This window comes from Heloderma suspectum, chromosome 3 (assembly GCF_057233095.1).
Source record: "Heloderma suspectum isolate Gila_16-S chromosome 3, 16-S_ref, whole genome shotgun sequence".
Taxonomy (NCBI): Eukaryota; Metazoa; Chordata; class Lepidosauria; order Squamata; family Helodermatidae; genus Heloderma; species Heloderma suspectum.
The window spans coordinates 281,406,576-281,421,710 of NC_139460.1; the positions used below are offsets into that span (position 1 = coordinate 281,406,576).

The 15,135-nt window shown below is 41.5% G+C and overlaps 1 protein-coding gene across 6 annotated transcripts in view; it reads left to right on the top strand.

The window, feature by feature from the left end:
- The window catches only part of ACSL3 (acyl-CoA synthetase long chain family member 3), a 71,131-nt gene extending 64,542 nt beyond the window's left edge, over window positions 1-6,589 (top strand). For 3 of the 6 annotated variants that reach the window (XM_084847098.1, XM_084847100.1, XM_084847101.1), the window contains one exon: window positions 1,011-6,582. In XM_084847098.1, the coding sequence (XP_084703224.1) occupies window positions 1,011-1,174 (164 nt within the window). In that variant the 3' untranslated portion in view covers window positions 1,175-6,582. Of the gene's footprint in view, window positions 1-1,010 lie in introns of all 6 variants that reach the window. The other 3 variants (XR_014789577.1, XM_084847099.1, XM_084847097.1) reach the window with 3 other exon arrangements.
- Window positions 6,590-15,135: the final 8,546 nt, after the last annotated feature.

Consider the following 15,135-nt stretch of genomic DNA (forward strand, 5'->3'; position numbering starts at 1 on the left):
ATGTTAAAAATGCAGGACTATTGTGGATTAAAGGAAACAATTAGAAAAATTGACAGATCTTCTTGAGATGCTAGATTTGTTTTCATTACCACAAGGGGGTGGGGGATTGCTAAAACAAATCTTAAGAACACAAGAAGAGCCCTGCTGGATCAGACCAAAGGTTCATCTAGTTCAGCATCCTGTTTCCCACACTAGCCAACCAGGTGCTTCCAGGAAGCACACAGGGCATGAAGACAAAAGCCCTCCCCTGCTGTTGCTTCCCAGGAACTGGTATTCAGAAGCATGCTGCCTTTGAAACGGGAGGTTCCATATAGTCATCGGGACTACTTCCCCTTTATTACATCCATCCTCCATGAATGTATTCAATGCCCTTTTAAAGGCATCTGCATTAGTGGCCAACACTACAGCTTATGCCAGGGAGTTCTGTAAATGAATTATGCCTTCTATAAAAAGTGCTTTCTTTTGTCTCCCTTGAATGTACTGCCAGTCAAGCTCTCAAGTTCTAGTGTTGTTTGAGAGAGAGAGAGAAAAAATTATATATCTATATCTCCCTCCTCTTTCAAGACCATACATGTTTTTTTAAACCTCTGTAACAGGGGTCGGGAACATTTTTTGACCCTGGAGTAGGGTGTCGGGGGGCTGCAAGCCTGCAGTGGGAGAGGCCACTGCTGACATGCTCCACATACTGTCTGTCTGTCTGTCTGTCGGTCTGTCTCTCTCTCTCTCTCTCTCTCTCTCACACACACACACACGCACACACACACGCACACACACACACAGCTTTGCTTGGCCTTTGCCTTTGCCTGTTGGGCAAGGTGAGGGGTGAGCAAAGCCCTGAGGAAGCACTGCTTCAAGGTGCAGGAGTTCCTTAAAACAGCAGTTCCCCAGTGAGCCAGCTTCACTCCCCAATTGCCTTTATCAACCATGGGCCAGAGGTTTCCCATCTGGGCTCTATAATACCCATACTTAGTAATTTTATAATTTGAAACTTTATTTTTCTGTTGTTGCAGCTAATCTGGAGAAATTTGAAGTCCCACTCAAAATTCGGTTGAGCCCTGAACCGTGGACCCCAGAGACGGGCTTGGTGACAGATGCCTTCAAACTAAAACGTAAAGAGCTTACTGCACACTACCAGGAAGATATTAATCGAATGTATGGAACAAAACTCAAATAATCCTTTTTCATTTCTTTTCTTTTTTGCACCACTTTGCTATGGTGAGCTCAGATCAAATAGGAAATACTTGAATCACATGTCTCATCACTTGGGACCAACATAAAAACACCTTTACCCACCTTCAGCTTATGCTGTTACTTCTGATAATATCAACATCTTTAACTGGCAGGATTAGTAAAATGTTAAGGCAGCAAACTTGTGTCTGTCTCCATTATTTTTTTTCCAGTTTCTTCTGCTACCTTGTCAGTGTGTGGATTTTCCTAAAAGTCCTTTTGGGCGAACATGGTTTTGAAGCCTCAAGTTTTTAAACCTGATTTATAAATCCTGTACAATGTTCTGTTTGTAACTTTTTGAAGTTTGGCTATTTAGAGGGAGAACTTGGCTTATAAAAGAAATTATTAGTTGGGGGGGGGCTTTTTTACTTACATATTTAAATATTAAAGAGGTATCAATGTGAAATTATGTACAATGAAATGACCTATAGGTGAAAATCATTGTTGGCCAGAAGACCAGATTATTTGTTGCTGTGCAATTGTTTTGTATAAAATTGCAAGAGAAATAGTCTGACATTCTGACTCTATAAAATAATAGCTGAAGTATGTGCCTGACAATTTCCTCCTACATATATATTTTATTTTTATCTGAAATAAGGAAAAATGGTCATGGCAAAGCACTGTATATATGTGATCATACCTGCAAAACAAGCTGTATTGAGGCTTTAGTCATGCAGGGTATGGTCTGACACCGCAAATCTCACACCGATGAATCTGTCTAACAGAAGTAGTTCGCTTTTCAAAATGTATTGAGGCCATTTTATAAAGAAATTGAATTGTTAAAACTAGTGAGAACTCAGTTTTAAATGAATTGCATTCCGATTGGCAATGTCCTTTTCTAAAGTAGGACTTTTATTTGTGTTGATTTTATCTGCTTTACCATTCAGGCTTTGTGTGTGTGTGTGTGTGTGTGTGTGTGTGTATAAATCAACAGTTACAGTCGAGTTCAAGCCTAGCTGAAGCCCAAATATTTTAAGAACGCAGTCTATTATGACCTTTCCATGCACAAGCCCAGCCAAAATGGATTTTAAATTGCACTCTTGCATATCTCTTATTTGGGGTGGGGGTGGGGGGTCTTGTACATGATAAATTTGTGGTAGATTGTGCACTTTGAGGACTTATTTATGAATGGTGATGAAAATGTCTTCTTTAATTACCTGCGTTTTGGAATCTTATTTGTGAGCACAATTACTTGAAGATAAAACTCATTTTGGGTTGTGTTTTTTTAATAAAACATTCTTCCAGGTGTGATTGAGGTCATAACCTGAATCACATTTGTTTGGATGTTTCTTTATTGTTTTGCCTAAAATCTTTAATTTGACAACATGTCCAATTGTATAGTCCATTATAAATACTACTGTGAAGCTTTTGGCTCCAGTCTGTCTGCTCTGGTGCGCAGAAAGAGCTCTGTAGAAGCAGAAGTAGTCTGACTGCAAAAACGGGGGGAAACACTGCACAGACTCTGGGGATGGGCATCTGGTGCTTTTCCTGATGTTCAAGAGATGGTGCAGCCCCTACACATGCAGTTCTGTGTGTGCATCTGAGCTTCATGGAATTTTAGATTGTGATGATCTCTTGAAAGTTTGGGGTACCATGTAAAGTCTAAATTGAGAAAACCTTTGAGGTTTGTTTCACCCACATATTTTTTTTCAACATAATAAAAATATATTGCTATGGCCAGGCTGAAAATATGAAAGATATACTTTAGTAAGCATTATTTTTGCAAGTGTAGAAGATACTTTAATTTGAAAGGATTTACTTCCTTTCCAATAAAATTACAAAAATGGTCTTGGATAATGGTCTTGGATCTATATCTTGATAGTGGGACTTTGGATATTGAAAAGACTTTGGACCCCAGCCAACATGAAGCATTGTTAAACCCATTGATTTCAGTTGCTTGTTTCTCTCCCATTGAAAGCACTGGGACTTATAAATGCGTAACTTTGGCTGGATCGTGCCCATCCTGTACTTGAAACAATAGCTTTAGGGTGCAATCCTATGCAGATAGGTGGCCAGCCGCCGAACTTGGAGGTGACCACCTATCCAATGCAGGGCAGGAGAAGCATGAAGGGAATCGTTCCTGCCACACTTCTCCTGCCCTGCATTTTCAGCTAGACAGCCAGTTTTGGCTGTCTAAACTGTGGGAAGGCAGAGCAGGGGAGGAGGCTGCCATAGGACACATAGAATGTGTCATACAGGCGTTTCCGCCCTCCCCGCCCGGGAATGCCCCATTTTGGCCGCTCTGCACTCCTCTTGTGAGCACGGCGCACAGGGCTGTTCTGCGCTGCCTGCAAGGCAGCGCAGAAGTGGGGGAAGGTTGGTTCTCCAGGAACTGACCTTGGAGCACGGGCTCTGAGGTCAGTTCCTGGAAAACCAGATATCCTATGGCAGTCTAGCCACTGACTAGTGGCCATAGGATTGCTCCCTTAATTTGGGAAACAAATTTATTATTGCATCTTAATTAGATGGGGGGTGTGTGAAATGTACATAAGAGTGATACTTTCTCTTAATATGTGGAGTTTTGTTGCAAAGGGTCAAGTAGGTTATTTAGAATGGTTAAACAATTTGTCGCAGTAAATTAATATATTGCTGTATTCCTTGGGAACTCAACCATACTGTTAGGGATTTGCATTGGGTTTCAGCTCTTGAGAATTTTCTTCTTCTTACACTATGGAATGAAATTGGTCAGTGGAATTATCAAAACTTTAAGAGGTACAAGGTCCCACAGTCAAATAATTAACTGAAGAGTTTTGTTGCTGTTTTTCCAAAATTCTCTTTAGATATAATTAATAACTATGGTATTTATGTTCCTTTGGAACTCATTTGAAAAAAAAAAATATTTGGCAGGTGCTGCAGATACTTTGTGCTTCTTAGATGTCTGGTTTTCACATAGATCTAGTTCCTTTATTGTGTTAAACTTATTGTGCAATTCTTTAATAGTTTGGGAGATTGCATTTGTGACAAAATCCAAAAATAAATTCTGTATCTTTTATTTTTTCTGGTTCCGTGTCCATCCCTGCCACTAATATTGCTAGAGATTTTGCGTTGATACTAACACCATATCTTTAAGAATTCTCACAACAAATTAGTTTTCTGAGCATCACTGTGCAGTCTCCATTGGAGGAATTTTATATATGACAGCTATTCTTGTTCACAATGAAGGAATCCAGTGGTCTAACTTGTGGTTACACAGAATGTCTCATGATTTCCACTGAATGGTTTTCTTTCTTCATGCTTTTTAGATTCAGGTACTAAGGCAGAGAACCAAAGTGAAAAGACTATGGGCCATATATAGTCTTTACATCACCAAATTAAAATGCGGGAGTTTCTTGCAGCCTTTTTCTCTTTTCTTTGAACTGGGAGAATTCTCTCAACCCTCTGGCTATATGCTGTGCAGGGAGACAGGAGGAAGAAGAGAGCAAAAGTAAGCTTTTTCTTCTTTTAGCAACTAGACCTGGAAGCACATTTTTGTAGCTTTTAAACTTTTAAAAGCTTACTAGTAAAAGGGCCTCTTGTACATTTAAGATTAACAATATTTTAGAATAAAACTAGACTTTACATGGCAGGAGTGTATGTATGTGGTGTATGTATGTAAGTATAACAGCTTCCCAATTTTTTTTTAATCAAAAGCTGCTGTGAAAGGCTGCAGTCATGAGTAAATGGCAGAGGGAGGGCCTGCTTAACTTTCCCGTTTCTGCTTGAAATCTCCACCCCCACTTCCCACCCGCAGGTAGAAAAAAGGTCTTTTGAAAAGCAACTGAGGAGCAGGGCAATTTTGAATGGGAAAATGGCTGAAGAAGAAAGGGTTCAGCAATTCCGCCCCAGCTGACCCCCGGTCTTCCTCTGCTTAAGATCACCATTTCCTAAGCCTGCTTTTTTCACTTTTTTTTTTTAAGTCAGGAGATTGTTACACAGACTAGCTGTATACCAGTTGAGCTCTTAGACCAGCAGGGGGGAACATGTGGCCCTGTAGATGTTGTTGGACTGCATCTTCCATCAGCCCTAGCCAGCATAGCCAGTGGTGAGGGATGATGGGAGTTGCAGTCCAACAATATCTAGACAGCCACACATTCGCCATCCCTGCCTTAGACCACATCTTGGATCATTGACGTTTCCCAGTATAAAGTTTTGAAAGATTGATTTTGGCATTAAAGGCAAATAAAGCCCCTTTCACACCCAACTGTAGCCATAGGGGACCTACTTCTCTGTGGTGCAATTCCAGGCCACTCCTGGGATGTGGTGAATAATGCAACCATGTGGATGGGGGCGATCATGTGGGTCTTTGTTGCCCAGTTGTCTTCCCATTGGAAGCAGGACATGCAGTGGTGCAGGACCTCACCACAAGAATGTGACTGCCCTGTGACTATGGTTGTGTGAAGGGATTAATCTTAAATAACAACTATGGGGAAATAAACCTTTAAGAGTGCCAAGATCTGTGTCATGTTTGGCATTTTGGAATAGTTCAGGGTTTAAATCTAAACATTCTGCTCTTAAATATTGCATGTGTCCTGCAACAGGGAGAAGCAAAGGGTGTGTGTGTGTAAATGTGTATGAAAGAAATTTGAGCAAGCACTGCTTCTGTACAGCCGTATTTCATTATACCAAGACTTGTGAGGGAGCCCATGCAAATTCCATCAAAAAGACTAAAGTGGCAGTGATTGTACCTTTTATATCAGGAGACGCTTTTCAGTGGTTTTACTGATGCTGCTGCTATTGCAGTTTACAGATAATGCATCTATTTACCTCAAAGGGAAGCTGTCTTTTTAGCAGTAAAAGTTTTGCTCAAGTTAAAGCTAAAAGCAGTGTGCAATTAAAGTCAAAATGAAGCCTGTAAGTGTTCTATGGCCTCTGACTTTTTAATAAAGATAAGAAACATTTATGCGGTTGAAACACAAAGGTGTTACATCCTATAACTTGAGAACTTGTGCAGCAAATTCAACAGAATAGAAGTCCTTAGAAAATAACTGTTTGCTGCAAAAATGCTCAAGCTTGGTTTTTCTTTCTGCTTTAGACTTCCCCTTCATCCATTTGACTATTTTTTAATTATTATTTTTAAGTAAATGTAATGTGTGTGTTCTTCTGGGCTTGTAAGAAAATTGTTTGCATCTTTTGTCTTCTAAACCGGCAAAACGGAGGGAACTTTTAAAAAGGCTGTAAACATATTTAGACCAAGCTACAAATGTAACTGGATGACCAGTTTGTTATAGTAATTGGTTATTTAATGTAAATGCATTGATCTTGGTTGTTATGCTGAACTGCCTGAAAATGTGTCTGTCATAACTGAGTTATATTGTATGAATTATTTATTTGTAATTGGACATTTACACTTCAAAAATAAAATTAAAATTGAGTTTCACAAGTTAATTTGTTTCCTGTTCTGTGTGTTTCTGGGTTTTCATTCTTAAGTACCTTAACCCCAATCCTGACCTTACTGAAGTTTAATTCCTACTCAGACAGTGAAATCCTATACAAGCCTACTCAATGGGAATTACTCCTAAGTAAATATATAGGATTGCAGCCAAACTGTCAGAATAATATGGAATACTTACTTCAGCTTGGGAGAGGGAGGCGTATCTTTCCATAGCCCATGCAACCTGCCCCCTCCTGATCCCTTCAAGTAGCACCAGGACCTGCTGATCGACATGCTGATTCATGTCCTCTGTTCCCATGACCCGGCCTGCTTATGTGAACAGTGGCATCAATGGTAGAAGGGGGGGTATGTCTGAAGCATCCTTTTCTTGAGTAAGCATCCATGGGTCAGAAAAAGCTTAATTTAAAAAGTTGCCTGTAAATCCAAATTCCTTTGGGAAGTTGTGCATTTTGCCTTCCTTACATTTCTAAAGTCACCTGCCAGTTCTGAACATGAGCCCATTCCAGGGTTAGCATGTTGTTGTTGTTCAGTCGTAAAGTCGTGTCCAGCTCTTCGTGACCCCATGGACCATAGCACGCCAGGCCTTCCTGTCCTTCGCTCTCTCCCGGAGAGTGCTCAAATTCATATTCGTTGCATTGGTGATGCTATCTAGCCATCTTATCCTCTGCTGTCCCCTTCTCCTTTTGCCTTCAATCTTTTCCAGCATCAGGGTCTTTTCCAGTGAGTTTTCTGTTTGCATTACGTGGCCAAAATATTTGAGCTTCAGCTTCAGTATCTGTCCTTCCAATGAGCACTCAGGGTTGATTTCCTTTAGGATTGACTGATGTGACCTCCTTGCAGTCCAGGAGACTCGTAAGAGTCTTCTCCAGCAACACAGTTCAAAGGCATCAATTCTTCGGTGCTCAGCCTTCCTTATAGTCCAGCTCTCATAGCCATACGTTGCTACTGGGAAAACCATAGCTTTGATTATACGAACCTATGTCAGCAAGGTGATGTCTCTGCTTCTTACTATGCTGTCTAGGTTTGCCATAGGTTTCCTCCCAAGGAGCAAGCGTCTTTTAATTTCATGGCTACAGTCACCATCTGCGGTGATCTTGGAGCCCAAGAAAGTAAAATCTGTCACTGCTTCCATTTCTTCCCCTTCTATATGCCAGGAAGTGATGGGGCCAGATGCCATGATCTTCGTTTTTTTAATGTTGAGTTTCAAACCAGCTTTTGCACTCTCTACTTTCACCCTCAACAAGAGGCTCTTTAGATCCTCTTCGCTTTCTGCCATTAGGGTGGTATCGTCTGCGTATCTGAGGTAGTTGATAATTCTCCCGGCAATCTTAATTCCAACCTGTGATTCATCCAACCCGGCGTTTCTCATGATGTACTCTGCATATAAATTAAATAAGCAGGGCGACAATATACAGCTTTGTCATACTCCTTTCCCAATTTTGAACCCATCGGTTGTTCCATGTCCGGTTCTTACTGTTGCTTCTTGGCCCTCGTACAGGTTTCTCAGGAGACAGGTAAGGTGGTCTGGTACTCCCATCTCTTTAAGAATTTGCCACAGTTTGTTGTGATCCACACAATCAAAGGCTTTAGCGTAGTCAATGAAGCAGTTTTTCTGGAATTCTCTTGCTTTCTCCATAATCCAGCAAATGTTGGCAATTTGATCTCTAGTTCCTCTGCCTCTTCCTCTTGCACTTCTGGTAGTTCTCGGTTCACATGCTGCTGAAGCCTAGCTTGTAGGATTTCGAGCATAACCTTACTGGCATGTGAAATGAGTGCAATTGTACGGTAGTTTGAACACTCTGGCATTGCCCTTCTTTGGAGTTGGAATGTAAACTGACCTTTTCCAGTCTTGTGGCCACTGTGAGTGTTCCAAATTTGTTGGCATATTGAGTGCAGCACTTTAACAGCATCATCTTTTAGGATCTTAAATAGCTCAGCTGGAATACTTTGTTTAATTAGTAATGCTTCCTAAGGCCCACTTGACTTCACTCTCTAGGATGTTCGGCTCAAGTTCAGTGACTGCACTATCATGGATATCAGGGACGTTAAGGTCTTTCCTGTATAGTTCTTCTGTGTATTCTTGCCACCTCTTCTTAATCTCATCTGCTTCTGTTAGGTCCCTGCCGTCTTTGTCCTTTATCATGCCCGTCTTTGCACAAAACGTTCCCTTGATATCTCCGATTTTCTTGAAAAGATATCTAGTCTTTCCCATTCTATTGTTTTTCTTGATTTCTTTGCATTGTTCATTTAAGAAGGCCTTCTTGTCTCTCCTTGCTATTCTCTGGAACTCTGCATTCAGTTGGATATATCTTCCCCTTTCTCCCTTGATTTTTGCTTCCCTTCTTTCCTCAGCTACTTGTAAAGCCTCATCAGACAGCCACTTGGCTTTCTTGCATTTCTTTTTCTTTGGGATGGATTTCGTTGCTGCCTCCTGAACAATGTTACGGACCTCCGTCCATAATTCCTCAGGCACTCTGTCTATTTGGTCTAATCCCTTAAATCTATTCGTCACCTCCACTGTATATTCATAAGGATATGATTTAGGTCATACCTGAATGGTTTAGTGGTTTTCCTGCGTTCTTCAATTTCAGCCGAAATTTTGCAAGAAGCAGCTCATGATCTGAGTCACAGTCAGCTCCAGGTCTTGTTTTTACTGACTGTATAGAGCTTCTCCATCTTTGGCTGCAAAGGACATAATCAATCTGATTTCGACATTGACCATCTGGTGATGTCCATGTGTAGAGTCGCCTCTTGTGCTGTTGGAAAAGAGTGTTTGCTATGATCAGCGTGTTCTCTTGGCAAAACTCTTCTTAGCCTTTGTCCTGCTTCATTTTGTACACCAAGGCCATGCTTGCCTGTTATCCCGATGATTTCTTGAATTCCTACTTTAGCATTCCAATCCCCTATGATGAAGAGGACATCTTTTTTTGGTGTTAGTTCTAGATGGTGTTGTAGGTCTTCATAGAACTGATCAACCTCTGCATCTTCGGCTTCAGTGGTTGGGGCATAGACTTGAATTACTGTGATGTTGAATGGTTTGCCTTGGTTTCGTGCTGAGGGTTAGCATACTGTGGGTTAATGCTGGCATGCATGTATGTATATGTGTGTGTGTGTATATATATCCATGCTCAGGCCTTTGACTTAGTGCACCTACAGCTGAGGTGGTAAAAACTTCTTGGACTGAATCACTTCAGACCGTAGGTGGTGGAATCACATGACTGCATTTTATTTATTTAGATATTTAACATCCCTTTCGATAAAATTCTCAGAGCAGCTGCCAACAGAAAACGCAAAATAATAAAACAATAATAAAACAAAGTGAAATGCTTCTGAATGGGAAAATCCTCCTGCATGATTTCACACATATGTACACTATGCTTCTCTATATGTGTATGTTCAGTCTGCATATACAAAACCAGCATATCCAAGAGAAGCTACAAAAATGAAATTTATCTGTAGCAAGTTTCTTATATGGAGGGGCATAGTCTTTATGTGGAGTCATGTTATACTACAATCTGCAAAATTCCTTGGATAATATCTTGCCCCATTTACCCCCTCAAAACATGTTGGCAAGAAACAGAAGTCAGACAAGAGAGTGTGCATTACTTGATGTGGAAATAATCCAGAGACTGTTTTTGTAAGTGGTGTTCTGCAAATGCTGACACTGAGGCAGACCAAATGGTCCAGCAGCATCATGTGTATAACATTATTTTGTTTGCAACACTCCCTGTTTTCTTCTTCCAGCTTTCCCCAGCCTGGCGCCTTCAAAATCTGTTGGTCTACAATTTACATCATCCCCAGCTGGCATGTAGTCCAGCACATCTAGAAGGCACCAGGTTGGAGGAAAAGATGCCTTACTCTGATTTCATGGTAGTGTTTAAAGCTGAACACTGCCAATAAAGCTTGGGCCGCTGTAGTTCTGTCTCCTTACACATGCAGATACATGACTCTTTTAACGTATCACTTGACGCTCAGCTGAACTAGGCAATTGCCTCCATTGAAACAAAGCATGCTTGAGGTGATAGTTAAGCCGCATTTGATCTGTGGTGCTCTGCTCTTGTACATCTGTACAACATCTCTGATAACAATGTTGCATTGGTGGGAGAGAACAATAGCCACTGAGTGGCTTTGGGGCTCTTACAAAACAAAAGCTCTCTCCCTGCCCCTTCACTCTGGAGCAATAGACCAGAATCCTTCAAATAATCTAATTGCTAGCACTTGGACTATAGGAACTCGCGTACTGTGCCTTTTTAATAGAACTTCTGCTGCCATTCTGTCTCAAATTTTGGCACATGTGCAAAGTTCCTGAAATGACCCTGACCTAATATGACATGGTTACTCCCACACTGTCATACTTTAGGCACTTAATTGCTTTCATCTGTTGTTGGCACACGCTCTCTCTCCCTCTCGCTCGCTCCCTCTCCCTCTCAATTTTTGTTCAAATATTTCAGCAACAGCAAACAGGGTTTTTTTTACTTTCTCTGAAATAGCACACTAGCACGCATGTAATGTTTATTGTCGACAGTCTAACTGGGTCTTTATTTATTTTTATTTATTTATTACATTTATATCCCGCCTTTCTTCCTCCTCAAGGAACCCGAGGCGGCATACATAATCCTCCTCCATTTTATCCTCACAACAACAACCCTGTGAGGTGGGTTGGGCTGAGAGTCTGTGACTGGCCCAACATCACCCAGTGAGCTTCCATGGCCAAGTGGGGACTAGAACCTGGATCTCCCGACCCCCAGTCCAACACTCTAGCCACTACACCACACTGGCTCTTGCTGTACCAATCACAGAACTATGGTATTATTCCATCAGCACTGGTTACCAATTTGTTTCCAGACTCGACTCAGAGGGCTGTCCTGACCTTTAGAACCCTCGGTGACCTTGGGACCAGGGTATCCAAAGTATCACATGTCCCATGTGTGCCTACCAACCAATACACTTGGATCCAACATCTGAGACCCTACTCTCTGTTCCCCTGCCATCTGAGATGGGGGAGGGTGAATATACACGAGACAGGGCCTTTTTGGACATGGTGCCACTAATCTGGAATGCACTCCTTAGGATGATCTGACTGGCACAATCAGTGCTTGTTTTATCAGTGGCTGGTGAACAGTGAACTGTTTTGAGGGACCTTGGAGTAAAGCCAAACAAGAAATATGTTGCTACTGCTGTGATTTCATGTTTGTACCTGCACCAAATTTCATTTTTAATGTTTATTCTGTGCTTATTTTCAGGATCATCTTAGTGGTTCTTCTTTTCCTTATATTATCCTTTCCCTAATGGCTGTCTGTATATAATGACCCCTCCCTTGGGGGTCCTTTGAGACCAAAAGGTGAGCTAAGAAATATTCTAAATCTATAGTCATTAAACATAGGCAGCAAGAAATAAGACACACACACACACGAGGGGGAGAGAGAGTGCAACAAGAGCCTTTCTACCCAAGCCATTTATTGCATGCTCATGATTCCTCACTCACGGTAGTTTGTGGGTGCTTTACATAATGTTGTAATCCAGGGCTACTCCTGTGCTTTACAGCCATTCCAGCGGTACTCCCTGAATGGCGGTATGAAACCCTCATGCATTTGCATAATTCCGCTATACCACAGTACCACCTACTGGTTGTGTAATGGAACATATGGAAAGGCAGAGCAGCAGAAGCCTCAGTAAAGTGGTGGTTTAACAGCTTCATGTAGAAAAGCCCCAAATCTCACTATGCCAGAAAGGTTTTATTTATTTACACTGTAATCCTATACACATCTACTCAGAAGTAAATCCCATTGAGTTTAGTTGGACTTACTCCCAGGTAAGTATGTGTAGGATTGCAGCCTTAATTAAAATATTTTAGGATGTCTTTAAGAGTAAAGACTCTCTCAAGGCAGTATCCAAGCTAAAATGCAGGAGAACAATAAAACACAAATAATTAATAAAAGCCAATGATATTAATAAAACATCCCATCCAAGCAATGACAGATTTGGGGAATTGAACAACTGATGTTCTAACAGACAAAAAATTACAAAGATGGCCTAAATAGTATAGCAGAAAGTCCTTGGGGGATAATAGAGACACGAAACAAGACAAGCAAAAGATGAATGCCTGCAGGAAGGAACAAGTATTTACATTCTGCTCAGGTTCTATGTAACATGGCTCAACTGTTGCTCCCTTTTCTCATCGTTATCCTTCTAATGCGTCACAAAATGGGTGTCATGAAATGGCAGCAAATTGTTATTTATTTTTTTATTTGCATTGTATTTTGACTGCCAGGGAAGGAGAGAGGTGCTTGTGGGATTTTCTGCCTCAGGTGCCCAAATGACTTGGTTGGTTCGGGGTACTGTGCTTCTTGACTAGTGTGTGTGTGTGTGGGGGGGGGGGGGAATTTGCTGCACCACTTCAGGAAGCAAAGTGTCTTGGGCTAGCCCTGCCTACAGTATGTGCACACAATCGCTGTAGCTAAAGTGTGTACCTAGATAATGGTATTCAAAGGATGTGCCTCGATAATGTGTGCCTAGGTAATGCAGTGCACAGGATACTAGCCTATGGCTGGCTTTGCAAGTCCTCTGTAAATTAGCTTTTGCATTTTCCATGTCTGCAAATTCTGTGTCTGCTATAAAGTACATCATTTTTTTAAATGGTTGCATTGCACTTTTTTATGCCTCACTAACTCCATTTCCATAATGTATCCGACACAGAAAGGCAATCTAAGCTCTGCTTGTGTAAAGTCCTACATTTGTGTGCATTCTTTCAAGGATGAGCCATTTGAAATGTCCAGCACATTTAACCTAGCAAATGGAAGAATGAAAATGAAAGATTTTTAAAAGTGTCCTTTATGCTTCATTACATCTCATCGACTCATGTGCTTTCCAGATGAACTATGTGAAGAAAGAAAAAAAAACTGGTTCTATCAGCTGGTTGGCCCCTCCAATGCTTGAGGCTTGCCAAAAGAGTTTTCCGTGATGATATCAGATGTCACTGCTGGAACTAGAACACCCTGTAGTACTGAGCATCAGTACCAGCTGTTTCTCCACACAGTCCAGCTGCCGCAGGAAAGACCCCATTCTCAATAACTAGCCAATGTGTTAGGCAGAGCAGAGAACAAAAATCTAGCTGTATCTAAAGTAAAATCAGATTTCCCAGAGAAAATGTAAAGCAGAGTTTTATTAGAGGAAGTGATCAATAAAAAAATCATCAAGAGGTTAGAATGTTGATAAAGATTTCCCAGAGCAATAAACACAATATCTCAGTGGCTTAAACATGTTGTTTGGGGCCAATTTCCTGTAGTGCCTCCTCGTGACTATCTCAAAGAGAAGATGTTTATATATTGCAGACCACAATCTTTACAAATTGGATGGTATTTGCTAGGAAAGGTGGGAAACGGAGAGAGTTAAAAAGCTTGTAAAGCAGCTGGAACAAAGAACGGCAGTGTGGTGTAGTGGTTAGAGTGTTGAATTGGAACTCAGGAGATCCAGGTTCTAGTCCTCATTCAGCCAGGAAACTCACTGGGTAACTTTGGGCCAGTCACTGACTCTCAGCCTAACTTAACTCACAGGCTTGTTGTGAGGATAAAATGGAGAGGAGGAAGACCATGTAAGTCATCCTGGGTTCCTTGCAAGAGGAAACAAAGGCAGGAGATATATATATATATATATATATATATATATATATATATATTCAATTATATAATGTGATTATATCTCATTATTGTTCCTGACCTTGAGCTAGTTAAAATGGGAGTGAGATTAAGCACCAGGTGCTCCTGAGAGCTCCAATTGAATTGAAGGGGTGTGGCCTGAGTACTCCCAGTAGCTGTGTGGGCAGAAAGCTTCAGTCTGTTTCCTGCCTCCCAGCTGAGCACAGCAGAGGAAGCTGCTCCAGCTGGTCTAGGGGCTATACAAGCAAGCAAGCTCCCAGAGAGCGAGCGATCAGAGCAAGTGAACAGGGAGAGCAAACAGGTGTTTGGCAGAGGGAGGTCAAAGGGGAGGCCCCTAACAATTAAAAAAAACTTTTTAAAAATGTATTTGTCTGGATGAGATGGCTAGATAGCATCACTGATGCAATGAATATGGACTTGAGCATGCTCCGGGAGAGAGCGCAGGATAGGAAGGCCTGGCGTGCTATGGTCCATGGGGTCACGAAGAGTCGGACATGACTGAACAACAACAACAAATTTGTCTTGTAACACACACTTCCATACCAGTGGGAGTCTGTTTTTACCCTCCAGTGAGTAGAGGACCAGGCACAGGCTACACTAGAACAATCAGAAAGCTAGACACAAAAAGGGGAAAGAGGCTATGGAAGGACAAGACTCTCCAGTGGTGGTGACCTGCAAGGTACGTGCAATATTTGTTTTCTTGCCTGAGAACAACATGGCCTACACGTGCAACAAGTGCAAGTTGATCACATTGCTGGAAGAAAAAGTAAGAGGACTGGAGCAGCGACTGTCGGCCCTCCAGGGAATAAGAGAACACGAAGAGTTCTTGGACAGAACGGTGGAACTACAGCAGCAAAGTGAAGAACAGAAGCTTGAAGAGCA